The following is a 27,576-nucleotide window of genomic DNA, read 5'->3' as shown; positions in this document are numbered from 1 at the left end:
AAAGACATGAAATATGTAGTCAAACAGATACCAAAATAGCAAACATCAGTCCTCCCTTTTGGGTAATTATGTTTATTGTAAATTAAATGTGCTTTACTGCAACTTATATATTTATAAGAGGGGCAACCTTTAATTCCAAATATATAAACAGTTTTAAGATAGAAGAATGGAACACACATTATAAATAGTAACCCAGATAAACCTGGAATGGTCATTCTAATGTTAAAAATAGATTTTGAAGAGCCAAACAGGTGTACTCGTTATTTTATAATGCTACTTAGCTCACATATTCACAAAACAAAACCATTATAAACATCAGTGTCTAAAACACATCAAGCAAAACTAGTACTGAAACAAGAAATACCAGCTCTACAGCTAATTGGAAATTTAAATACGGCACTTTAAGTAGCAGATAGAAGTTCAAACAGAAAGTGGGATTATAAAATGCTTGAATAATACTGCAAACCAACCTGTCTTAAGAGCAGAATTCTCCACTCAGTGGCACCAGAACACATGTTCTTCCCATGACCACTGGAGCATCTGAAGGATAACAGCAGATGAGGCAGTGTCATGAGTCTCAACAAATGGCAAGTATAGAAACAATGCAGCTATGTTGTCTGATCACAACTGAAGAAAACGAGAAACCAGTAAGAGATGAATGTGGACATTTCATAGATGTGTAGAAAACAACATGGTCTTAACATAATTTTCTATACTAGAAACATCAACAACACCTGAAAAATGGAGTCTAGAGAGGTGGATCAGAGACTAAGAACACTTAATGGTTGCTCACAACTGTCTGTAACTCCATCTTCAGGAAATCTGATAATTTCTGATCTCTCTTTCTCTCTTCCTCTCTCTCTTTCACACACACACACACACACACACACACACACACACATACATTCAGGCACACACATGCATGCATATAAAATAAATAAATCTTTTTAAAAGTACAAACTACAAGCTGGAAAAGAAAAGGAAATTAATCCCCATTCAAAAGGGAGGAAATAATAGTAAAGGTTAGAGCACAGATGAATCAGGTATCTATGCTATGTGTGAAATAAAAGGCACCCAGATTGCAAACACAGTTAGTATTCTAATGCCCACTGATATATATATATATATATATATATATATATATATATATACCAACGTCGAGTTGATGCTATATGAATTATATCCTAGTTTCATTAAAAGAACTTTGACCAGCTCTTATGAAACATTTGTTTATTTGCTTACAAGGAAAATAATCCAACCTCTTTAGATGAAGCATGCTTTCCATATCTCTACAGGACATGGTCTTGTTGTCATGTTGGGTTTTAATGGTTTCCATTTTCATGTCTCTTTAACTCATGTAGAGAAACATGAGGAACTAATTACCATAGGAAGCCCAGACTCCCATGCTGTCAGTGAAGGGCAGAAATCTGTAGGAGTTTCCAAAACATCAAGGAAAGGCAAGGAGAAGGCAGGGGAGAAAGAGAAGTTGGCCAAGGAAAAGCAAGTGCCTCGCTTTGAACCTCAGGTGGGTCAAATGTGAACGGGAGACTCTGGCAGCACTCGCTGTCCCTCAGATACAAAAGTGAGAAACTCTGTCCGTTCCCATTTGAAAGATCCCAAATTTTTAGCTGCGTTGTTCTCTTTAGATCATCGAAGTGAGCAAGTCAGACAGGATCCTCAGACCTGTCCTTCAGCATCTTAGCTGCTCTCTGTCAGTGACACCAGAAAAGTTCTGTGTCAACTCACTTTTGGAGCCACTTCAAGAGTAAAGCTTTAAAAGCTCTAGGCTTCAAAAGTAGGAGAGAAGTTTCCATGTGAGATTTAGTTCTCATTAAAATACTAAGAGAATCATATAGGAAACAAGGTCTTATGGGTAATAATGAAACCAAATTTTAAATGAAAACTTATTCAATGGCTGCAACCTTCTTCTCTTCCTCAATTACATTATTTCAGATGAACACGGCCTTGATCTAGGATGCATTTTTCAGCCACACCAGCTTTAACATTGAACTTGTCTGGTGGGGTCCTTGGAGCTGGCCCTTCCAGAGCCTCCTAACTCAAAGCCAGTTAACCGGAAAGCTCTTTTCCACATTGCTTTTGGTTATGGCATGCCTCACATACATGACAGCATAGTAAATGGAAGCTCTAGGAGAGAAATTGGCAGAAAGGTTATTTGGAGACTTGTTGGGAGTCTTCCTCAATAATTTTCCACTATAGTCATGGAGGCAAGGCCCCCCTCAGCTGAATCTGGAACTCAATGACATGGCTAGCCTAGCCAGCCAGTTGGCTCTGGGGTTCCATCTTTAACCTTCTGAGCAGTGGGATTCCAAGGAGGTGCTGTGAACAGTAAGTATTGGAGCTCTGGGGTTCTGAACCCCACTCCTGATACTTTCAAAGCAATCACGTTTTATCTACTGAGACATAGCCACAGCTCTGAAGGCACATCTTACACTGGCACAATTCATTGACTTCCGCAAGTATATACACTACGTAATTCAAGGTAAAGGCACCTGCTCATTTGTCACCCCTGCACCGAAGTTCCAGGGAACTCTCCACCTGCTTTTAGTCACCACGCTACTCGTGCCTGTCACAGAATTCACACAAATGCCTCGCACAAGCTGAATTATTTTGTGTTTAACTTATTTGTTTTACTGAAATATAAACCTGTAGGATTCTTCCACATGGTGGTGTACAGCAGACGTTTATTTTTATTCAGTGCTCAGCACCCAGCATAGGAACATGCTGTAAGTAGTCCCTTCAACAGCTGATAAACTTCTGTGCTATTTATTTCATTTGATACTGATGCTGTGAAAAAAGAATATTGAGCATTCTTCCACAAGTTTGATGCAAATTATGGTTTGACTTCTGTACAGTAAGTAGCTAACAGTGAAATCACAGTTTAGGGAGTAAATCCTAGAGTTTTTCTAGGAGAGAAAAACACTCATTTTTTTTTTAAACCTTTCCCCCTTCTAGCCAATACCCACTGTACATTCTCAGCAAGAGGATCCAAACAAACCCTACTGGATTTTGAGGCTGGTTTCTGAACACAGCGATTCTGACTATGTTGACGTGAAGAAAGACACAGAGCGCGCAGATGAAATACGAGCCATGAAGCAAGCTTGGGAGACAACTGAGCCCGGGAGGGCTATCAAGGTCACCTGCTTTGAAAGGCTGTTCTTTCTTACTCTTCCTTGGTATATGATGTCTGAGAGATGAGCTCTGGGGGTGAAGCCGCACAGGATCCCTTTTAGGTGTGGGATTTGGAATTATATCAGATACTAACTGAATTGTGACATGAGGTATGCCAAAACTACGGAACTTCCCCTTCTTTATTTTTATTTATTTATTTTTTTCACATAGTCATGCAGGGCTGGATCCACATGCACCCTGAAAAGCCTCAAGTAAGAGAGCATGCAAGTGTTTAATGTATGTTTTCCTACTATGAACATCTTTAGAAGAAAAAGTATGTGCTGCCCCCTTGTGGTTTTAAAATGCCTGTCCTGCCTGGCCTTTATGCAATGGTTCTCCCCTCCCTGTCAGTTACAGTTCCTCATGTCGTGGTGAGCCCCCCAACCATAACATTATTTTCATTGCTACTTCATAACTGTCATTTTGCTACGGTCATGAACCCTAATATTCTTGGAGATGGAAGTTTGTTCAAGCAGTAGTGAGCCACAGGTTGAGAAACACAACCTTTCAGTGAAACAGGTATTTTACCTGTAATGATCCTTTTGCTGATTCAGGGTAGCTGATGCGAATGAAGAGAGATTCAGAAACAATTGGATTTAAGATAACATGCTGTGTACATTTGTTTATCATGGTGGGTCCTTGTTCTCTGTCATAATCTACGAACTGCCAAAATCACAGAGGGCTCGGAATTCTAGTCTAGTTAGTGAAGAGTGGGCCCGCTATAAACTACCTTATTTGTGTTTCCTTTTTCATTTTCTGTTTGCTATGAGCACCGCCAGCTTGCTTCGGTCCAAATCACTTGCTGCTTTTCAGTGAGCTCACAGGTTGACATCTGTCTTCCAGGCTTCACAGGCCCGTTTGAAGTACCTCAACCAGTTCATCAAGAAGCCATCGGATGTCCCTGTCCAAGAGACTTTGTCTGCCACCCAGAGCCAAACTAAAACTGTAGAAGAAGGTCAGTGGGGGCCAACCAGCTGCTCAGGCATTTGGTGGGGCCTCCTTAGTAACAGGGAAATGTTTCAGAGTTTCTGGTCCTTGTGATTGTGAAAGGCCATGGGGGTTGAACATCACACGAATAGGCTTTCAATTATCAAGACCCTTGTACTATTTTCTCATCTAAGACACACACACACATACACACCCTTTCTCCACATATAAGCAAAAGTGATTTCCTTACTTAAGAAAAGTTGAAGAATGGCATGATGGCACACACCTATAAGCTCAGCATTTGGGAGGCAGAGGTTGAAGCCTCAGAAGTTCATGTCCATCCTAAGCTATGCAGTGAATTCAGGGCCAGCCTGGGCTACAAGAAACCCTGTCTGGAAAAGGAAAAAAAGATAAGAAAAAGATGAAAGCAGAGATGAAATGGGGTGTTTACTCAGTGTGATAATTGTCTCATGGAATTGGAGGCAGTCCTATTACCATAAATCTGGTATCTTCTTCATACAAATAAAAATAAGAACACACAAAAAATAAGTAATCATAACAGGAATAGTCATCATGAAGATTAGTCATCATGAAGATTGTCATGGCTTGGCAACTTGCATTTCTTAAATGCAAATTACACTTGATCCTTGTATTCAATGGTTATCAGCCTCAAGACCTACAAAGTATACCAAAATGCACAGGTGTTCTAGACCTTCTAGGAAATACTGATGTCTCTGTGTTTAATTTATGCACTTTCTCCTGCATGCTTTATTATCATTATAATTCTTATAATCATAATTCAATCTAAGTGCTAAGTAGCCGTTATATTATTTAGAGAATATAGAGGCAAACAGCATGTATATGTATATATATGTGTGTGTGTGTTCGTTACAAAAAACTAACATAAATAACTCTGCAGTACTTAACAGAATTAACATTCGACTATGTATTTAAAATTACTTACTATTTATTATGCTTTTAGCATGTGCATGCTGTAAAGAAGGTCACACTACACTACAGACACAGAGAGCTTTGTGGAGTCCATTTTCTCCTTTACATGATTCCAGGAGTTGAACTCAGATCACTAGACTTACATAACAAGCATTACTTTATCCCTGTGGGCACCTGCCGTCCTTTAACCATAAATGTTTTAAGTGTCATATTAATTCATTAATTTCTTATGTGATGTGTGTTTTTTCCTGCATGTATATGTGCCACATGTGTGTCTGGTGTTCAAGGAGGCCAGAAGACAGCATCAGATCTCGTGACACTAGAGGTGTAGACGGTTATCATATGGGTGCTGGGAGTCAAATATGGGTCCTCTAGGAGAGCACCCATTGCTCTTAAAGGCTGAGCCATTTCTCCATCCTTGCCTGAACAAATTCTTGACCGTTAGTTAGTTAACTGAATCCATGGCTATAAAACCCAGAGATACAGAAGTCAAACAGGATTTTATTTGGCATTTCTATATCAACTCATTGATGTATATCCTAATTTCCAAGGTGGAGAAGTTCTCGATAATATTTCTAAGTTCATGAGAAACAGGAGACCCTGCTAGCATGCTGACCTGGCCCTCCTTTGAACCATTTGTCTTATCAAAGATGTCTGACTGTACCCAAGTACCACTGCTCCAGATTTCCATGAAAACAGAAGCAATTCACATGTCAAACCCTGCATTTCACTCAATTCCAAATATAGTAGATGAATAAATACGAGAATAATACATGGCTAATATGAAATTTAGTGTTGATTTTTATGGTTTCTTTAGGGCCAAGGAGTCACAATTAGATTCACTTCTAAGGAAAATCCTCCCAGCTTTAGGCTCTTCACAATTAGTGTCAAGATTCAGAGAAGTGCCTTGCCTATATACAGTGGTCCCAATACTTAAAGATCTCACCTCTGTCAATATTATCCCCGTTTCTAAAAGCCTCTGATTGTATGTGGTATGTGGCTTTCCTATTGCAAGAGGTTTCCAGGCTCACCATACACACATTCCTACACTAGTCATATCATGCTTTGACATCGGGATGCCCAAGCCCTGGTTAGATGCAGCAAAGCTTTGGAATTTATCCTCCAAATCTGGGCTCCTACAAGCATGCACTTTTAGATTTGTTTGCATGTGACTTGGCAGAGTGCAAGTTATTTTTTTTCAGGAACATGTACATTGTGCTATAGGAGAAGTAGCAGGAGGTGCGGGTAAAGAGGCAGACACCAAAGAGCTGCCCCCAGCAGCAACGGGAAATTTGCTGTGGAAGAAATGGCAGTTGCCCAAGAACATCAAGGACCTGGGAAAATCCCCAAGCAATGACAGCAAAACATCTGTGACAGGAAAGGAAGAGAAAGATCAAATTGTGCGTAAGGAGATTTTTGGTGAGTTCTGGTCTTGCTGGTAAGGTAAACATGCACTTGTCTTTGAAATAACAGTATACACAGCTTATAACAAACACATGTCAGATGAGGGCTCCCCAAATAGAAAAACAATATACATCTGTCGCAGCTGGTGTCATTGCATGGCTCCGGGGAATATTAATCTAGAGTTCTCTCGTTGCAACAAGACCTATACAAAAGCTGGAATTAGAAGGAAATCCTATGGACTAAGAATTCTTTATTCCAGTAAAAACCATCTTTAACTTAAGCCAAAATAGGAGTCAGGTAGAGCTCAGTGGTAGAGCACTTGCCCAGCACATGTCAAGTTCCGAGTTCAATTTTCAGCACTGATAAAAAAAGCAAACTAAAAAAGGGGGTGGGGAGTAGGGGGTGGATGATTAAGGAAAAATTGATGCATCTTCCTGAAGACAAACACTAATGGGTGTGGGTCTAGAATAGGTGATTTTTAGAATCACTGTCAAAGGTTACCCTCTGGATTAAGAGAAAATGCCCTCAGAAAGTAATTCGGACCCATAAGCGAAGGTCATTGTGTAGATTTATATTTGAAGAGATCGGAGTCATATTTCTGAAATTTTAAATCAATTTGAGAAGGGTAATTGGAAAACTGTACTGGTTTGATTCTGACACAGAAACAACCTGCCAAATGGGGAAAAGGGGTTGCATAGGAAAAATGTTTTAGGTCCTGATTTCATGAATACCAACCGGATGTAAACGGTGGAAACCACAAACGTGCATTATAAAAACTATTCTCAAACAAATGAAAATAGTAGCAGAGCACAGTGAAACCATCAAGACATGGCCAAGTCTGAGACGGGAGTCTATAGGAGTGAACATCACCTTCACTGCAGTTCATGGAACCAGAGAAAGAGACCAGAGGACAAAGCTAGCTCATATTCTCTCATAGAAGAGAAATAAAATCCAGAGGGGAAATAAATGAAGTAGAGACTAAAACATCAAAATATAAATGAATAGCTACACTAACCTTTCAAAAGGAGCGGGGAGGGACTCACATAAGGAAAATAGGAAGTGAAGAGGAAGACATCAAAATCAAAAATAGAGAAATATACAGGTGTTGTTGGGGATTAATATGAACAACTATATGCCGGCAATCACACACATCACACACACACACACACACACACACACACACACACACAATTTAAAATAAAATAAATCTCTAAAGAAAACCCTGACAAACCAAATCCAACAGCACGTTACAATTATTCCCCATGATCAAGTCAGATTCGCAGCAAGGATGTAGATGTAGTTCAAAAGATTATTAAATGGGGTGGTATACAAAAACAGAATGAAGGACAAGCAAGCAAGGGAGGCTGGGTCAAACTCAACCTGTCGATCAGAAACACCGTCCTGTGAAAACTAAACAACACAGTGTTTCACAGATCCACGCATGAGGGCAGCGGCCTGGTGGCCTAGTTTACTGGCTTTAGCAGTTCTCTGTATAGGTATATGCCATCTGTAAACAGTGACGACTTAGTTTCTTCCTAACATCGGTAGGAGTCGTTGTACTTCCTCTGCTCTGGTAAGGCCTTCCAGAATATGCTGAATGAAAGTGACGGGGAGGGGAGGAGAACATGTGGGACGAGGAAGACTGAGTCAGAGAGAGAGAGAGAGAGAGAGAGAGAGAGAGAGAGAGAGAGAGAGAGAGAGAGAGAGAGATCATAATAGAGGGAGCCATTATAGGTGTTCAGAGACCTACAAGACTGACCCCAGCTACCAATCTGAGCAACAATGGAAAGGTTATCTTAAATGCCTTGATAACTACCTTATATGCCATCATAGAGCCCTCATCTAGTAGCTGATGGAAACAGCAGCAGACACTCACAGCTAAACACTGAGCCAAACTCCTGGAATCCAGTTGCAGAGAGGGAGAAGTGATAAGAAAATGCGGTCAAGACCAGGTTACAGAAACCCACAGAGACAGCTGACCTGAACAAGGGGAGCTCAGTGACCCCAGACTGATAGCTAGGAAACCAGCATTGCACCAACTCAGACCCCCTGAACATGGGTCCCAGTTAGAAGGCCTGGGAAGTCTAAGGGACCTCTGACAGTGGAGCCAGGATGTACCCCTGGTGCATGAAAGGACTTTGGGAGCACATTCCCCATGGAGGGATACTCCCTTAACCTAGAGGCAGGAGGGAGGGCCTAGTCCCTACTCCAAATGACTTGACATATTTTGATGATCCCTCCTGGGAGGCAGCACCCTCCCTGTGGAGTGGGGGGGATGGGATAGGAAGGGGATCAGGGGACATGGGCGGGGGGGAGGGAAGTAGAGGGAACTGGGATCGATACGTAAAATAAGAAAAATAATAAATATAAAAAATAGAAAAGATAAAAAGTGATAAAAGTGAACATCCTTATCATATTCCAGATACTTCTTTTGACATTTTTCCTGTTCAGTCACATTAGAACTGATATCCATATGGCCTTTTTGTCTTATTTGAGAAATGGCCCATGAAGTATGAAAAGGCGAGTAACGAGAACAATCAGGAAAGACTTCATGCTGTATACTGACAACACTGTTATCTTCTGGAAAGGTTTCGGTAGGATAGCAGTTGAGTGGGATATGGATGAAACCTTTCTGGGTCTCAATGATATGTCAATCCACGAATATATACAGTTATCCTTACAATAATAAGACCTAAAGTAAACTAAAGTAAACAATGGTGTTTGGGAGATAATGGCCATTGGAAATTATGGGCAATAGGGGAAGTTATGCATATATTTGTGAAGGATCAAACTAAATAGCTTCACTATTGTTGTGAATCCAAAACTACTCTTAGAAATAAGAATTGAAAACAGAGAGAATGAAATGGAGAGATCGTTTCTTTGTAATTCCAACTTATATTATATTAATCACAGCCACTTTGGGTAGAGAGCTAGGGTTGGGTTAATAGGGTAAAGTACCTGCTTGCCATGTAAGTCTGACCACCTGAGTTCACCTTCATCGCTACACTAAAAAGTCAGATGTGGTGCCATTTACCTGTATTTCTGCTGCTCCTAGAGATGGGAGATGGACATGGGAGAAAGGGCGAAGGTCACTGGCCATCTGGCCTGACTATGATGTATAGTAGCAGAATTGAGAGAAATCCTGCTTCACCAAGGTAGAAGGTGAAAACTGACTCCCAAAAGCCATCCTCTACACCCCACACATGATATGAGTGCTAACACATCAAAAGAGACAAGCAAACAAAAATTTACTGCAGTTTGAAAGTCCCTTAAAAGGTTAGCTGTCACAATTTTACCATGTGACCCAAACCATTCCTACTTCTAGGAGATGTCCAGGAAAGCAAAACTATATTCACCAATGTAGACTAATGGTTGCCCAGAACTTCTGGAGGGAATGGACATTACCGTAGGAGGGCAGGAACCTCATCTGAATTATGCAAATGTCTTAAAACTGGATTTTTATGACAATCAAAGAACCTAATAGATTTATTTTTAAAGTATTGCATTGCATCCTTCAAATGAGGTAGGGTTTTGTTGTTGTTTTTAAGGAAAACTATGCTTTCTTTTTACTTTAAAGACACGGTGGCTTGGAAAAGTCAAAAGGCCACTGTCACATCCAAAGACTTCAGTTCTTTATTAAGTCTGTTCTTGTGGTTCCCTGTGGGTGCATGGAGTAAAAGTTGTTCATTTGACTGTCATTGTCAGTGTGTTTGTTCACTTTACCTATCGTTCAGTCCAGTGGAAGGTGTAATACTGCATCTGAAGTACATTTACGTTCCAACTCCTCTAGTGCTCAGCATGATTTCAGATGTTTTTCAAGCTTTTATCATTTTGAACCAGTTAATTTGCTTATGATGAAACTGTAATTTAAGGCAAGAGGCTGTTTATCCCTCCCTCATTTAACTGTCATTAGGAAATAATTTGCTACTGTCCAAATGGTGCATGTTCATTTCTTTTTTACCTTTCACTTAGCTAGAGGCAAATTTACACTACAGGATAACTATGAAATAAAATTAACAAGTGTATTTCAAAAAGTCAAAAGAAAAGCACAGGGTTGTTTCTTAACAGAAAACATTGCTTTCAACCAGAAGGAGATATAATAGCTATTTAGCTATTTACTTCTGGAAGCCTATGTTCTTTGCTTTCCAACAGTACCCCATTCACGATCTCAGACAGTTTTGGAAATGTCTCCACGACTCATTCGAAAAGCACTAGAATTTGTGGACTTCAGTCATTATATACGGTGAGCTTTAGCAAACATGATTAATGTAGACAAGTGTGTTCATAGACTCTTGATACATCCCCAATGGCCAGTTGCTAAGTAATCAAAAAGTGGAAATTAAATGATTATTATATTTTCATTTTGTCTGTCTTTATAGCTGCATCATTTTTCATCTTAATTTGGCAAATGTTTTAATACATTAATCAAAAACTCATTTAAGTGACTTTAGTAAAAAAAAAAAACAATTATTTGAACCTACATAAAGTCCTCATATTACCTACTACTATTTTTTAATTAAGTCGCATTTTCTTCAGAACTAAATGATAGGCTTCATAGAGCCTATAATGCATGTTTACATGTTTGAGAATGTCATTACTCTTATGCAATTGATACATTTAAAAGTAAAACCCACTAATACTCATAGTTTTGAACACCTATTACACAGTCACCTTATCTAATGATGTATCTGAGTTAACTGATGTTCCCCATAGTATCTTCCAAAATATCAACAAGTCAGCACATAGTGCCTAACTCATTTCTTTTTAAATGTTTCATTCCACCATCTCTTCTTTTTGGTTTGAATCCAGACAAGCACACTGTTAATGCAATTCTAAAGTACTTTCATTCTGAAATAACATTTACTTCCAAACTCTCAAATATGGTTTTCTTCTTTCATTGGACATTTCACATCAAGGAAAACGAGTAATGAGCCTGTGCTGCAAACAGAGGAACTGAGCAAGCATCAAGCGATGCAGAAGGCAGAAGAAATCCACCAGTTCCGGCAGTATAGGTCCCGAATCCTTAGCATTAGAGACATCGATCAAGAAGAACGGTTTAAGCTAAAGGATGAGGTTCTAGACACCTATGGGGAGATGCGGGTGAGTCTAGAATTACCTATGTCACATCTATAAGGTTGCCTTGTAACAGCAAAAAGGAAGAGTTATACATCTAAGTAGAAAGAATTCTGTGTATTTGATTCTCAAGTTCATTATCTCCAAGAAAGGCTGGGAAACCCACTAGCCTGTCATAAAAGGAGTCTATTTTAAGATGGGGTGAATGTGAGAGAAGATGAGTCCCTGTGACTACATAAAATTATGGGGTGAGGACTATGCTACCTGAGTTAAGACAGGCAGACCAATGCTGGCTAGAATGGGCTAGTAGTTCATTGATTGCACTAATGGCATGATCACGCCTGCTTTTGATTTTTTAAGTTATTTTCCTATATATGTACTTTTATTGTTTAGCATGAAAGTATAATACAGACTTTATAATAAAATGTGAATGGATTTTAAATCTGCCTTTCCTAGAGAACAGACTAAAGGTAACGAAGGCCTTTGTTCTGGCTTGTTCTTACACTTGAAAGGGAAGAGCGCATTTGCTGAGTGAGGCACAGGTTGATCATGAACTCATTTCCACTACCAAAATCTCTACCGATTTCTCTACCTTTCTATTTTTCTCTTATGGATATTCCCTTTGTCTTTCATTATGCAGAAAAAAAAAAGAATCTCACTTGTGTGCCACAATTCCATGTTTGTATACTCATAAACATTCAAGGACAAACCTCACTCCCATCTTCAGTGAGTTTCCCTATTAATGTGCTAGCATGAGGAAAGGATAAAGGAAACATACTTATTTTCTTGCTACTTATGCATCATTAACAGTGAGACTGATGGGCTGGGGTTTGTTTTGGCACAGGACTCTGTAGACGAAGCCCGGCAGAAGATCCTTGATGTCCGGGAAGAGTACAGAAGCAAGCTATTAGAGGTCGAGAGGCTGAGGCTGGAAGCTTTGGCAGCTCAGGAGGCTGCAATGAAGGTGGAGACAGAGAAGTCTCCAGTCTCTGACTCACAGAAGAAGAAGAAAGGAAAGAAGAAGTGATGGAGAGGCCCTGTGGGTCCCTCTTCTGCAGAGGGAGGAGTTCCGAAGGCAATGCCACCTTGCCTCTTGATAAAATATTAGACCAGTTGAAACTGGAGAAAAGTTTCCAACTTATAGTTTCTACATCTCAGTGTTTGCATGATTTTCTTAGAAAGGATTTGAAGCCATTAGCATCTCAGATGTTCTAATTTCACTAAAATTACTTTTAAAAATAGTTTAGATTATAAATAACATTGTGTTACACTTGGAATTTCTTGCATTAAAATAAATGTATGTGTACATAGTGAGTGTGTATGTGTTTGTGTATGTGTGCATACCACTTGGCATGCATTTAGGGGTCAGAAACACTTTGGGGGGGGATCTGTCTCTTCTTCCACCTTATTTGAGCAGGGTATCTAGTTTCTGCTGCTCCATTCCAAGAGCCTGTTTGTGCCTGCAGCACAGAAAAACAGGCAAAGTCAGGAGGCTGTAGAGGTGGGGCTCACCACCCCTCAGCACCCCTCAGCTGCCTGAGGATGTCTCTTCCCAGGTCCTGTGGCTGCGGCAGGCAGAAGCAGTAGCAGCAGCAGCAGCACCAGACAAGCCAGGTGAATGAGGCTCTCACTACGAAGCTGCGCAGATTAAAATGTCGTCACCACCACAACCCACAAGAAAGGGCAAAAACATTCATGCTAAAACGTAGCAGTAAGGCAGCTTTCCAAAGCAAATCACCCAAACAGCCCCCAGACTAGCTGACAAAGTAAAGGGGGAAAGATGCGAACATAATGGGCTGCTGCCAATTACCTGTAAATGCCCAGTCTGTGGGATTCTGAGATTCTGAACTCCCCCTCAGTCTTGCGTCATTTCCTCTATGGCAAGGAAGAAAATACTCTTCATAGAGAAAATGAATGACCTTGAGGGTTTGGGGGCCTGCTTAGTTTTCCCTGTCAGGTTATAAAGGAGCCAAGTATGAAAATAGATAAGCAACCTGGGACTCTGATTGGCTGAGGCAATAAACCCTTTTCTGACAGCATGGATACCTGCTGCTTTAAGCTATGGAATTACATTCCCCCCTCCCCCTTAGAAGTTTCATTGAAAACATCCTCCTTGTATTCAAACATCTTGAAAGCAAGAGAGATAAGCTGCTCAAGTTTGGGCTGATTTTACCTACATGCCAAGTAAAGCAAAGTGTGCTCTGAGTGAATTTTTCAGGAGAACCGCCTATTTACCATCTTCTGCCTATGAGTCACTGGGGATGCATCTGACTAAAATCAAATGCATCATGGAAATGGGATATGCAGTAAAGAAACATGTACCTCTAGCTTGTTGATTGAAACCAAGAGACAACCTGCACCTTCTTTGTAGCAACTGCCAGCCCCTCCTCCTCCTGAACCCCATAAACGTTAATGGGGAAGCATTGAGTGTTTTAACTCCAGGACCTGGGGCTTGCTTGCAGTGTACTGATTTGAACTGTCACCTTGCTTTTGGATAATCTTTACTTAAAAACTCTTCAAGCCTGGTGGCGGTGGCACATGCCTTTAATCCCAGCCCTCCTCGGGTGGATCTCTGTGAGTTTGAGGCTAGCCTTGTCTACAGAGTGAGCTTCACAATATCCAAGGCTACACAGAGAAACCCTGTCTTCAAAACAGAATAAAACAAAACAGCAGCAGCAGCAACAACGGCCAAGAAGGGTTAAGATTTGCTTGCTACCATTCCCAGGTAAGAATGGAGGTTTAGCAAATACCAGGTCAGCATTAGCTTTCCCGACTGACCAGCAAGCAGAATTCTGCATGGCCAAGAGCTCAGCATTGGGGATATGCAGGACAAAGAACAGGACTGATAAAGAAATGTTAAAATACTAGATCTTTATGTAAGTCTCCAACGAAACAACCAACTGATGCATGGATTAGCAAGGCATCCATGTTCCAAGCATCAAGGATTTAAAATGTATCTGCAATTATTTTTAAATCAGCATAGTAATTCTCACTTTCATAAAGAAAGCAAAACTATTTCATTTAGTGTTCTTTTCCCATCTCTTTTATTAATTTGGTTGGAATTTTGTGCTGACACAAATTGAAGTAAAAAATGGTCATGAGACACACCAATGTTTGCCAAGTTGTGATGTGATTTAGAGCTTTAGCTGCAAGGCAGACTAATCTAGCACCCAGAGCCATCCTTGTCAGTGAGGATGTAAAACCAAGAAAACCAAAGGGAAGTTTACTGTTCAGAGTGAAGTCACTTCAGCGTTATTAAAGCTTACTGTGTAAATTTTTAAGTGTGTGTGTGTATGTGTGAGTGTGAGCACGTGCATGTACACATGACTGCTCATGATGTGGGGTGGGCACGTGCCACTGAGCTCCTGTGGAGGTCAGAGGACAACTTTGTCAAGTCAGATGTCTTTGCATCATTACTTGCATTAAGACATCTAGGCTTGCATAGGCTGTGCCTTTACCCACTGAGCTGCTCTTCAGCTCACTGAGCCCTCTTGTCGGCCCCCTTGGGCTCTCTCATTAGCTCACTGTGTATTTGTTATTCTACGAACAAGGCAGGGAATAGAAGCCACGTTTTCGTAAATCTTCAGAGATTCAAAGTCTTCTCTTAACTTTTTCCGTTTTCCTTTTCCATCTCTCCCGCCCATTCACCCTCCTTCCCATAGCTGTTAGGATACACGCACTTACACTTCAAGGGAAGAGCTCTTGCTTTAAGTGGTTTTATGCTTTGTTCCTCTGGAGGTTTTTCTTTTTTTTTTTTTTTTTTTTTTTTTTTGGTGGTGGTGGTAGTGGTATGTTTTTGATTTTTATTTTTTGTTTGCTTTTATTTTTAATATTTACTCACTTTTCTTTTATGCATGTGTTTTTCCTGCATGTATGTAAGTATACTCCATGCATGCCTGGTGCTCAGAGAGGCCAGAAGACCACAGACATCACACCCACACACACCCTGCCTTGAGACTGGAGTCATAGATGGTTGTGAGCTGCTATGCTAGTGCTGGGAACTGAAAACAGAAAGAAATAGGAGAAAGTGATAAGGATTTACACCATACATAAAGAAAACACCTTCATATTTAAAATGCAAAGGACTATTTTACCTTGGGGTCCCAAATTACAGGCCCATCTTGGGTGGCTGCATGAATGTGAAAACAGAACCTAAACTAGACCCAGAAAATGTGGCCAGCCCAGAGCAGTCCAGGTCTTTCCTTAGAACAACAACATTAGCAGCTTGTTCTCAGCACTCGGGGGGTGCGGGCTGCCATTGCCGCTACTCAGCCATCATGGACTCCTATCTCTCTGAAACCATGAGTCAGACTAAGCTTTCCTCCCAAAGGTGCTTTGTTATAGCTACAGAAGAGTACCTAGTATACTCACCCCCGTTTCACCTGTTTTGGACAGCGTCTCTCTAAATTGCTCAGGCTGTCCTTGAACTTCTGATCTTCCTATCTCAGCTTCCTGAATAGCTGGCCTGGGGTACCAGGCCTAGCTCTTTTCTTTTGGTAGCATTATTAACTTGGAGCCACTTGGGGACTTGTAGTTTACTTTTCAGAAAATATTTAAGAATAAAATTGCAGCACAGGGACTTAAGAGCACACTAAACATTAAACACTCAGTTAAAACGTTGTGAAGTAGTAATACAGTTATGTAAAGGGCCAAGGAGCCACATTAACTCCTTCCTTATTTCCCACCTGAGCTGTGTCCCTGCAGAAAGGAAACTGCCTTGGGTTCAGAGAAACATGTCCACATTCTAGCTGCCCCACAGCTCTGGTGTACACAGTGCAGTGCGGAGTCAACTTTTGAAAACATACCCTTGTTTAAAACATTAAAATTGAGACATCATTTTAAGACCAAAAAAAAAAAAAAAAAAAAAAAAACTTCCTCTGATTTAGAAATAAAAGCATTATTACTTCTAAAACAGTTCTACAAAATTAGCATAGATTTTCAAAGTCGTTGTAAGAAAAAGTTAATAATTAAACTATCACTGGGTAAGGTGAATCCACTATTTTGGTAAATTATAGAGTTGTGTCCAGCACACAAGCTACCAATAATTTAACGGATGCTCTACTAAGTTTTTAAAATTTTGTGGTTTTGTTTTCTACATAATACCTTTATTGATTATTTGGGGATTTTATATAAGGTACCCTGATCACACTTCCCACTCTTCCAGTGTCCTCCCACTCACCCTTGTGCACCCCCCCCCAAAAAGATTTTTTTTAAAATAATGTCATTTTCTGTTGTCCATATAGTCACTGGAGAGTGGTCAAACTCGCAGAGGCCCGCCCCTTAAAGAAAAGTGAATCTCCCCTCCCACCCCACCCCGCCCCTGCCAGAAGTCACTTTAGCATCCTATCACACTGTTGAAGAGTTCTCTTCAGTGACTTCCAGTCTGGGTTGTTACTTATTTTTCTGGGGTAGGGTAGTGTTGGGGTTGTCACAGAAGTCATTTATGTGTGCCTTCCTCATCTCTGAGTATTCAGTCCTCCATACCACTGCATAGGGAACTTTCTTGTCCTCACAGCCAGTGGGAACATGGTTCATGGACTCCCACATGGTAGCCAGTGACAGCGTGGACCACGGACATCTACCTTGCCTCCAGTGTTAGCATGTGCCACAGTCCATCATGGTCCCTGGTGGCAGCTTGGCTCACAGACATCAAATGATGTCTGGCATCACAGACCCCAGACATCAGTGTGACTTCCGGTGGTGATGTGGGCCATGTGGACATCAACTCTGTCAGTTCTGCCCATGGCAGCTGCAGGACCATGGACCAAGACATGTACCCAGCTGTATGCACTATGGATATCCTCATGGCCTCCAATGGTAACTCAGATTATGGACATCCCCATGACCTCAGGTGGCCAGCACAGGCTACACATCTGTTTGGACCCTGGTGACAACATGACCCACGAACATCAACATGGCTTCAGACAGCAGCACAGACCATGGTCATTCAGACAACACAGGCCACAGACATTAACACAGCCCCCAGCTGCAGCAGGATTGTGGTCCCAGACATGGTCCCTGTGACATCATCGGCCACAGACATCATCAACCTGGCATGTGGTGTTGGGCAGTGACATGATTCAGCCTCTCTCCATAGTGTACTCACTGCTGTGTTCCTTCGCCTTTCCCATTCCTCCATCACAAATTCATTTGTCGTAGTGGCATTGGGGATGGCGTCATTCAGAATGTTTGCCTACATAGCTTTACTTGCAAATACTCATTGCCACAAGTCACTGGTCTGGCTCAAGACCTCTGGTCCCTGAAGCATCATAAATTCCATGCCATCCTGAAACTTCTTCAATCACACTCTTGCTTCAGTTTTCCATCTTCCTTGGTAATGATGTGTTCCCAGATCTGGTTCCGCCACGCCGGCTCCTCCTTCCAGCCCAGCAGCTTGAAGATGGAGTACATGTTAGAAGTGACTGGATCTGGGCCCAGATGGCTGCCGGGTGGGGACCCTTGCTGTGGGCTCTTCCAGGCAGGAAGACCACCCTGCAGGGCTTAAAGTTTTGCTTTATTTTATGTGTGTAGGTGTCTTGCCTTCATGTATATCTGTGCATCACGTAAATGTTGGGCTCCTTGGTGAGGTCAGAAGAGACGTCTGACCCTCTGAAACTGGGGCTACAGGTATACATGAAGTGCTGTGTGAGAGCGGGAAGTCAAATTCAGGTCCTCTGGAAGCGCAGCCAGTGTTTTTACCGTATTCCTTTTTAATAATTGTTGGTAATTCTGGGAGAATGTGATGCATGTGCACAATATATTTAGATCATAGTCACCCCATGCTTCTTCCTCTAACTACTCCAGATCCATTTGCACTTTCCCACACCCATCCCAACCTCATATCTTGTTTTGTTTTGTTTTTTTTTTCATAATCCCCTGGGTCCAGCTTGTGTCCACCCATATACATTCATGGGTGTGGAGCCATCCACTGGAACACAGCTGACCTCCCAGAGATTACACTCATGAACAAAATTGACTCTTTCTTCTCAAATAGCCATATAGCTATCAGCTCTCAATAGCTCCGAACACCCCACCTATGCTGGAATGTTGATTACATCACTCTCCAGCGGGCGATCACAGCTCCTATGAAGTCATGTGTGCAGTGGTCCTGGCATGTCCAGTAGATACTGTTTTGTCCCAGTTGAGGGTTTCATGGGACTTGGAGGGAAGGGGTACACATAGGTGTCTCCCTTATGGTTGAGCAACCCCACAACGCTTACTACGTGCACTTTGGAAGCTGTCTTTGTTAACCACCCTCTGTTGTTCAGGGAAGTTTCTGTGATGAAGTCTGAGAGCTACATTGATCTATGAAGGTAGAGATATATGTTTAGAAGGCAGTTGATGCTATGTCCATGTAACAATTGTCTTAGTTTGGATTTCTATTGCTTTGACAAAACACCCTGGCCAAAAAGCAAGTTGGGAAGGGAAGAGTTAATTAGGAGTCAGGACAGAAAGGCATGCAGAGCATCATCCTGAAGGCAGGGGCTATTGCAGGGGCCATAGAGAGTGCTGTTCACTGGCTTGCTCTCCAAGGCTTGTTCAGTCCACCTTCTTATAGAACTCAGGATCACTGGATAGTGGCAGCATTCACTAGGAAGGCTCAGGCAGGAGGATCTCTGTAAGTTCAAGGTGTAAAGTTCCAGGACAGCTAGGGCTGTTACACAGAGAAACCCTGACTCAAAAACACAAAATAAAGCAAAAACAAACAAACAAAATAGCCAAAAAGAACCTAGGACAAGAAGCCCAGGAATGGTACCACCACCATGAGCCAGACCTTCCCCCATTGATGACTAAATGAGAAAATACCTTACAGCTGGATCTCATGGAGGCATTTCCTCAGCTGAGACTCCTTCCTCTCTGATAACTCTAGCTGTGTCAACTTGACTCACAAAATCAGCCGGTACAGCAATACAATGTAGTAAGTTCAGTCCTGGGGCCTATGACTTCTCCAATCATGGGTTCTGGTAAGATTTACATAAGTGAGCATATGTTTGCTTCTGTGGAATGGGCCTTATATCCAATCAGAAAGAGATCAGTATCCACATAACGTTTGTGACACTATTGAGTCCTTGGATACAACATGCAGGGTTGATAGCTGATTAAGACAGTTTACTTTTCTCATCTAACAGACTGCATAGCAACTTCTAGGACTATGAAAAGTAGCCAGAAGGGAGGAAGCTTCCCGGTCAGTACCTGCTTAATTTCTACATGTTCTATAACCAAAGGGAGTGTCATCTCCAGCAGTAGGGTCTTGCCATCATATTCTGGTGGCAGTTAAGAGCAGTGGCAATAGCCTGCACTGTTTTTGGAGGTCTACGAATGACTCCTGACCAACAACTCAAGGGGAAGCATCTCTGGGGTTTCCTATGTTAGCACTTAGTTTAGACCATTGTATCAATGTTACATTTACATTCCTGTGCATGTGTGCAAACATTCCTTTATGCTGAGTGTTAAATGGGTGTCCCCATTTGCTTCCCATTTGCTTCAGAAAACATTACAATGGAATTCGATTGAGGTAGGAAGGGGTTCATTTCAGCTTGTCCACCATGAAGAGAAGTCGGGGCAGGAACTCAAGGCAGGAGTCTGGAAGCAGGAACTGAGGCAGAAGCCATGGGAAGAAGTGTTGCCTACTAGCTTGCTCCTCTTGACCTGTTCTGCATTCTTTCTTATACAAACCAGGCCCACCTACCCAGGAGTGTCACTGCCCACGGTGGCATGGCCCCGCCCACATCAATTATTAACCAAGAAAATGCCCCAGTATTTTACTCTCCTTTCTTTAACTTTTACTCTCTGTTTCTCTGACTTTGCTTATTAAATGGAGTCACATGCCCTGGCTTTCTGTGTCCGACTTATTTCACTTAGCATAACATGGTCTATTTGTGCAATCTCAAATTATCGGTCTCCTTCTTGTTCTACATTGAATAGTATTTCATTTCAGATAGATCACATTTCCATCCATCCATTTCTCATAAGGTGCTAATCCCATCTTCAGGTTCTAATCCATGCCTCAAGCCATACTGGGGATTTAAACATCAACATGGACATTCTCAGGTGGATGGGGATGAGCACAATGTTCAGCCTACATAAGGCATGAAGAGAGGATAGCAGCATGGGAATCCAGCGTCTCAACTGCAGATCATATTTGACCAACAGATGACAGCCAGGAGACCTTTGCCATTTGAGGGACCTGTAAGTCAAGTAGCTCCCACAACGACAGCAAACACCACCAGAGAACACTGGACACTCAGAGATGCCAGCGGGTACCAGTGCTAGATGTCAACTGTACTGGCTAATTACTCTTTGTCTCTCCTTGGACACCATGCCAGGGATTAAAAGAGAAGCAGCCAGAAGATGAGCATAAATGTAGATCCAGAAGGCAGCAAGAAGGCCATGCTCCCTGCCTCTTTCCATCACACAGGCTTGGCTTAGCTCCAAGCCTGGGAACAAAGTTTTAAATGGCATGAGAAACCCCTGACTTTTCATTTTAGTGGTGGGGAGGAATTATATGATTATCAAGCTGCACTAAGCTTTTAATGCCAAATTAATGAATATTCCTTTAGTATCCAAGACCTCACTAAATGCCTCCCACATGGACTGTAATTAGTAGGGGTTCTCTAGAGGAACAGAATGGACAAATGAAATATATGGTAAAAGGGATTTAGTAGATTGAATTACACGCTATGGTCTGGGTCATTCAACAATGGCTGTGTTTACAGTGGAGAGCCCGAGGGCCAGCCACTCAGCCCATGGCACTCGATGGATCAGTAGTCTGGATTGGGCACTGCAGGCCTGGAGGATTCCTGGGGAGCTGCTGGTCTCCAGAGCACACTGTAAGATCAAAGAAGCTGAGTTCTGATGTCAGTGAAGGACACAGCAGCAGCAGTAGCAGCATCGTGGATGATTAACCAGCAAGATGTGCAGGTAAGTAAGACAAAGGCTTCCTATCTCTCTTTAAAGCACGCTTTCCTTGACTCTTTGGACTTCATTCTTTCTTTAATGCTCCCTTCCACGCCACGCAGCTGCTTGTCCACCACTTGGCTGACCACAAGGCCTGCCTTAACTCACAGGGAACAGTGTTCCTCTTCTCCATATTCTTCTCCTAGGCAGCTGCCAAACTTTATTGCTGCTTTGGGGGAGGGAGGGTTGGGTTTCTCTTAAACTCCCCGAGCTTTTATTTTTTCAGTCCATTCTTATGTTCTCTTATTAGTGAGACTAAGACTCCAAGAGGAGACTTCGATTTCTCTAGTAATACGCATCAACTCTGGTGAGAACCCCCCAAAGTTTTCCATAGGTAGTGATCGCAAGAGATTATGCAGAAACACGGGAAACCAAAGATAGGCAGGGGCGAGGTTTGCTGTCTTACAGCAAACAGCAACCCTCTCTAAAGGAACAACTAACAGGAGGAAGGTGAATAGTTAGGAAGATGGAGGAAGGATTGGTGGAGGGGGGTGGATCTGATTGCAATACACGCACGAATGGTATTCTCAAATGAAATAGAAAACAAAGGAGGAGAGAGAGAGGGAGAGAGAGAGAGAGAGAGAGAGAGAGAGAGAGAGAGAGAGAGAGAGAGATTGAACTAGGGTACTACCTCATTGATCGCTTCTAAAAGGAGGGCCCAGGTCTTAAAGGTCTTGCTAAATCTCAGCCACTCTCCTGGAGGCTCGCTCTGCAATATGTAACCCTACCTCCTAGTACGGAACCCTTAAGATCTGGAAGAGTCAGAGGTAAGTTTGAATACCACTGAACGTTTTATGGCAAAGTAGTAGGCTTCTATGATTTTTGTACAGGGGAACTGTTGCTGGGAAGGAATTAAAGGCGAGGAAGAAGTTTCAGATAGTCTTGCAATTTGGGGGTCTTTTGCTTCTGTGATGGGATTCGAGCTGTAGGTGATTGAAAACTCACCCCCTGCTCATCTCCCACCCTGTAGGTGTATGGAGAGGACGGATTCCAAGTTGTGGAAACTCAAGAATTAAGCCTTCATCCACAGAACCCATGCATGCGTGGAAGCTCGAGGCTGGTTTTTTTTTCCCCCTTCACGAGAAAGTTCCATTTCTCTTTTATGCAGAAAATCCGCTTCTCATCAGTACAATGAGGAAATAATGTCCCAGAAGCAGAGAAAGCCTGGAATGCCAGACAAGACGTCATCCCTAAGGCTGTCCAGTAGAGGGCACCAGGGACCCGCGCGTTGGCTGAGCCGCCTCTCCTGGGAGATTATGCAATGATGAGGACGCAGGCTCCAGGGACAGAGATGGCTGACACCGGATAAGAACGCACAGCTGCGGCCCAAGAGGCCCCGAGTCCCCAGAGGGCAGGACTGCTGTCAGGAATCTTCCTCCTTCCCACCAAGCCCTGAAAACTGCTTAGTTGTTTTTTTCTGGTTGATTTGTGGCTGCATACAACTGTCAGCTGCCTGTGAACCGGACGACACTAGCTCAGCGCTGGTGTTTATTTCTTTTTTCCAAGACTGAATAATAACAGTTATTAAAGGCACCATCTCCTGTACTCCTCCTCTATTCCTTCAGGGTGCTAGAGGCTGGGCCAGCACTATACAGCGTTTCCTTACATGATGCATTTTCCCCTATCTTCCCACCTGCTTCAAGGGGCCTTGCTAGTCTCTGTATCAGCCTCCCCGCTGAGTTAAACACAGCTTGTTAGAAAGCCAGAGACCTAAGAAAAGAGGCATAGGACACCAGGCTCTTCCCAAATATCCCCCAATACATTCCACTTATCTGCCCTGGAAAGAGCATGTGCCCTGTGTTCAGAGCATCAGAGGGTGTCTGAACATGGAGATTTCCTCAACTCAGCTTCCTCTTGCTGCTAAGCTACTGCTTAGGATTTTGTTTTGTTCTGTTAATTTCCTTCAAATGTATCAGTGGCTGGGTAAAAGATTCTGGTAAAGGAGGAGATGAAGATACTATGGCATTCTCTCTGGGTAGGGAAATGGGTTGCTAGCCTGTGCCTTTTATTACATCATAAGAAAAAAACATAAGTTACTTTAAAAAGAAATTAAAATAGCAAAAGCAGGCTTGCTTCATTGAAGATTGTAGGGAACTTGGAAAACAGAGTTTGGGAGGAAGAGAAGGGAAATGCACTATAATAATCCCATAGCTCAGAATTCATGACGTACACAGATGACATTTTTATAATGTTGTACATGTGGTGCTCTAAAGGGAAACCATTGATAGTAGCTAACATACATTGTTTCCCTCCCCAAAATAGCCATAATTCAAATATTTTCATATTAGTCTTCATCATGTATGTAGCATGAAATACCCAGTTAATCTAATAAGGAAGGATAGGGAGGGAGCTGGTTGTGTTAATTTTAGTATTTTGCTCTTGAAGACATTCACTAAGTATGTTTTGAATGCTCTGGCATTTCCTGGGGGTGAAGGGGCACTAGAAGAGAAATCGAGGAGAGTGGATATTTTAAGATATACTCAGTGTATGTCTGCAAATGCTTTCCCAAAAGCACGATGCCAATTTGTATTCTAACCATTTGGGGGCCAGCATTTTGCCAGTTTCCTAGGTTGCCAAAACAGCCTCTCATTGCTCTAACTTGCCTCCCCAACTATATATACTCTCCTCTTTGATTTCTCAGATTTTCTGTAAGGATCTTTGCAAAGGAAGGGGGCACTGCTTTAAGTCGAAGACAAGGAACAAGGGGGACCTGGAGGCGATCTATGGCATTGGAGGTACTTAAGACGTGGTGAGATCATGTCTGTTGCATACAGTGATGCTTTTATGGGCACCTGAACCTGCAGGAGACTGGATGTTCATGTCCAGCTGAAATTCAAATGCAGCCTTTAGGAGGTAGGAGGTAGGAGGTAGGAGGTAGGAGGCCCACCACAGGGGTTGACAGCCTTGTCTCAAGACACTGGCAATTTCCCTCCCCTCCACCATGTGAGTGCATAGTGAAAAGTCACCATCTGTGATACAGAAAGTGTCCCTCCAGACAGCAAACTGCAATCTCTGTATCTGTGATGCTTTTTATGATGGAATTTTATGGTAGTAGCTCAAATGAGTCCACAGCCCTTGAAGTTGGAGAGGAGATGGCCCCACCGGACTCAAGCCAGGGTGATTCTTGAATGTGATCACTCACCTGGGTTACGACCTACCACATTTCACAAAGTCTGAGTAGAAGAACACTGAGGCTCTTTGGCCTGAGGTGGGATTACATCTTGGAGGAGGAGATGGAGTTTGATAAGTATATCACCCTATGACTCAAGCCCAAAAGTGTGCTTCATGTATGGGTGGATTCGTGTCATCTTGTGTCTGTAACCGAATATCCTTGTGGATGTTATTTCCTTTATTTTAGTGCTTGTGGAAGCCACAGGAAGCTGTGCTAGGAGGAGGCTGTTAGGAAACAGCCATGCATTGGGGAAGCAACTCCATTTGCTCAAGGACCAATTTGCTGAAAAGCAATTTGCCAGAAACCTAATTTGCAAAGTCTGAAGAAAGCTTGAAAAGTTTGGGCTTCAGCCTCGTCCTGTGCGTTGCCTGGCTCCCATCTGCAATGCTATCCAGGCTATGTTGCTACAAGGGCAATGTCAAGTTCAGAGGCAGGTGCAAGAAAAGGCAGAAGTAAGGACACCCTCCCGTGAGTCAGGGCACTGGGCAGTTTTCAAGTTAACTTTAGCAAGCTGGCTGTCAGCTCCTTGACTCCCATGCCCAGTTGGTGCTGTCTTCCAGAAATGCCCCTTTTTGCTTTTTCTAATTCTTCTCCATGCAATGAAATTTACCTGAACCTTGGGCTTGGGCCATTCCTAAGAATGCACCCAACACTTGACCTTTGACACAGAGCACAAAGATTTAACCACCAGCTGGCTCAACCTGAACGCAGACTCTCTGAGAAAGCTCAGTCGAACCATGCGAATATTCAAAGAGGACACGATGCTGAAACAAGGAAGTTTACAGCGGATATTTGGGAATAATAATAATCTCCATTGGGGGTGGGGCAACCAATGATGAGGGCCGCATCAGTTGCAGATTAAATAGACAGCTGGGCAGATGTTTCTGGAGAAGTACTTTTTTGTGTGTGCAACATTATGGTCTGGAAGCCTTTTGTGAATGGACTTCTGCTTTTTAATTACCAGATACTCAGGCAAAAGATTAGCTCCTTCGTGGCCACTGGAGTTAATACAATCATTCTGCTTGTTGAGACTTCAGGGAAGTGACTCCATTTTGATTCCGACTTTTATGTGTAAGAAGTCTTCATGGTGACTGCCTGCTGGGAACTCGGGAATGCTCTCACCAATCTTCCCAACCTCTATCTATAGTTGCAGGCCTGAGGGAGGCTAATTGGGGGCCATTTCCTCACCACACACTGCTCTTTTCCCACAATGCTTTGGTGTCCTCCAGATCATCAACACCGAGAAAATATAAGTACCAGATAAGGACTACTTCCTCTAATTTCTTGCGCTCCTGGGGTGAGTTGTCAAGAATTTGATGCACTTTGGGAAAAGGAAATTCAAAACCTTGGTGCTTGGAAGGAAGGGAGAGTCAGGGCATGACCACCAGGACCCACTTCCTGCCAGTTTCTAGCCATTTCCCTAATTTAAGACTAGATCTGGACCTCACTCATCTTTTGTGTTGTAGCCATGGAAACACTAGGCATCAGGGAGAATTGGAGAAGGTAGGGAATGCAACAGGGGCAACCACAGATAAAAGTCATCCTTCCACACATCGAGTCATGGCAGAGATCCATTGCGGTTCATAGGACATGTCAGGTTCACTATACTCTCAGCATGCAAGGGGAGGGAAAAAAAATCTATTTACAGAAATGTTAACACAGTGTTCTTGTATTAAATGGTAAGGTCGATCGAAAACTGGACTGGAACAATAAATATCTCAGCAGATGTGATATGGGATTTCAGATTGTGATTAAGGAAGGGTGAGCTAGAGATGGTGTCAAAGGTGCGTTGATAAACGGCCTGGAAGGGAAGGGAGGAAATGGAATGAGTAATAGATAGAGAGTACCTTCATCTGCCATGCTGGAAATCCAGCCAAGTCTCAGGTGGCTGTTCATTTAAAGTCACCTCCACACAATTACAGAGTTGGCTCATCCACAGGAACAAACAAGATTGCTCTCAGCCAAGCAGGAATGTGTATTACATGCACTTCTTTAAGGAATTGTAGCAGATAGATAGATGGATGGATGGATTTATAGGTGAGTACAAGATAGCTAGTTAACCAAAAGATTTAAGGCAAACAAGAACATAACAATAAATAAAAACTGTTCAGGCTCTTTTCCTTATTTATTTTTTGTTGATCTATACTGGGACCCACAGAAGGAAACCAGTCACATTTTTTTAAAAATGCAGCATTACATTTGATCTACGAACTAGCTTATTTCAAACATTATCTATTATAATTTTGCCTACTGCTTGGTTGGGGAAAGGCCTTTCCATATTATTTCTCCCCCTTGGAACAATCTGATTTTCCCATAATATCCACCTGGTGTTTATGTCCATCACTTGAAATGTAAGGGCTGTGGGGATTGGATCAGAAATATTACACATGGAATGGACTAGAGATGCGTGTTAATAGACAAGGAAAGAAGTGTGTGTGTGTGTGTGTGTGTGTGTGTGTGTGTGAGAGAGAGAGAGAGAGAGAGAGAGAGAGAAGAGAGAGAAAGAGAGAAGAGAGAGAGAGAGAGATCAGATTTTTGGAAGGCTAAACTGTACCATTCCTAGTTGGTTAACTACAATAGTTTTCACTCATTAACTACAATGACTGTCACCTTTGACCAGAAGTAGTAAGACTCACTGCTGACTCACTCTGAAGTATATTTTGTGCTTCATTTCTCTTTGGAATGAACAGACAGCTGGAGTGGGTGTGCTGTGTCATTTAAGAAGGCCCTCTACTTACTCTGTCATTCTTTAAGATGATTGGAGATGATGGTATGTTGCTTGAAGTAAATAAATGGCTCTGGGAGGTGGCACAGGGAACCTTGTCCAGGACCTCGCTTCCTGAAAGGAAAGTCACCTTCAGACCTTACAGTGTATGTCCTTCCCAGAGAAGAAAGAGGGGAGG

The 27,576-nt window shown here is 42.4% G+C and overlaps 1 protein-coding gene across 1 annotated transcript in view; it reads left to right on the top strand.

Moving 5' to 3' along the window:
• Nucleotides 1–12,814, top strand: part of Adgb (androglobin) — a 95,499-nt gene extending 82,685 nt beyond the window's left edge. The window contains exons 31-37 of the mRNA XM_051206085.1: nt 1,362–1,525; nt 2,974–3,153; nt 4,033–4,165; nt 6,301–6,480; nt 10,612–10,714; nt 11,388–11,571; nt 12,389–12,814. Coding sequence (XP_051062042.1) covers nt 1,362–1,525; nt 2,974–3,153; nt 4,033–4,165; nt 6,301–6,480; nt 10,612–10,714; nt 11,388–11,571; nt 12,389–12,571 — 1,127 coding nt within the window. The 3' untranslated portion in view covers nt 12,572–12,814. The remainder of the gene's footprint in view (nt 1–1,361; nt 1,526–2,973; nt 3,154–4,032; nt 4,166–6,300; nt 6,481–10,611; nt 10,715–11,387; nt 11,572–12,388) is intronic.
• Nucleotides 12,815–27,576: the final 14,762 nt, after the last annotated feature.

This window comes from Phodopus roborovskii, unplaced genomic scaffold (genome assembly GCF_943737965.1).
Source record: "Phodopus roborovskii unplaced genomic scaffold, PHOROB, whole genome shotgun sequence".
In the NCBI taxonomy this organism is placed as follows: domain Eukaryota; kingdom Metazoa; phylum Chordata; class Mammalia; order Rodentia; family Cricetidae; genus Phodopus; species Phodopus roborovskii.
Note: the sequence above shows the minus strand (reverse complement) of the source record. Positions and strands in the feature narration are given on the sequence as shown.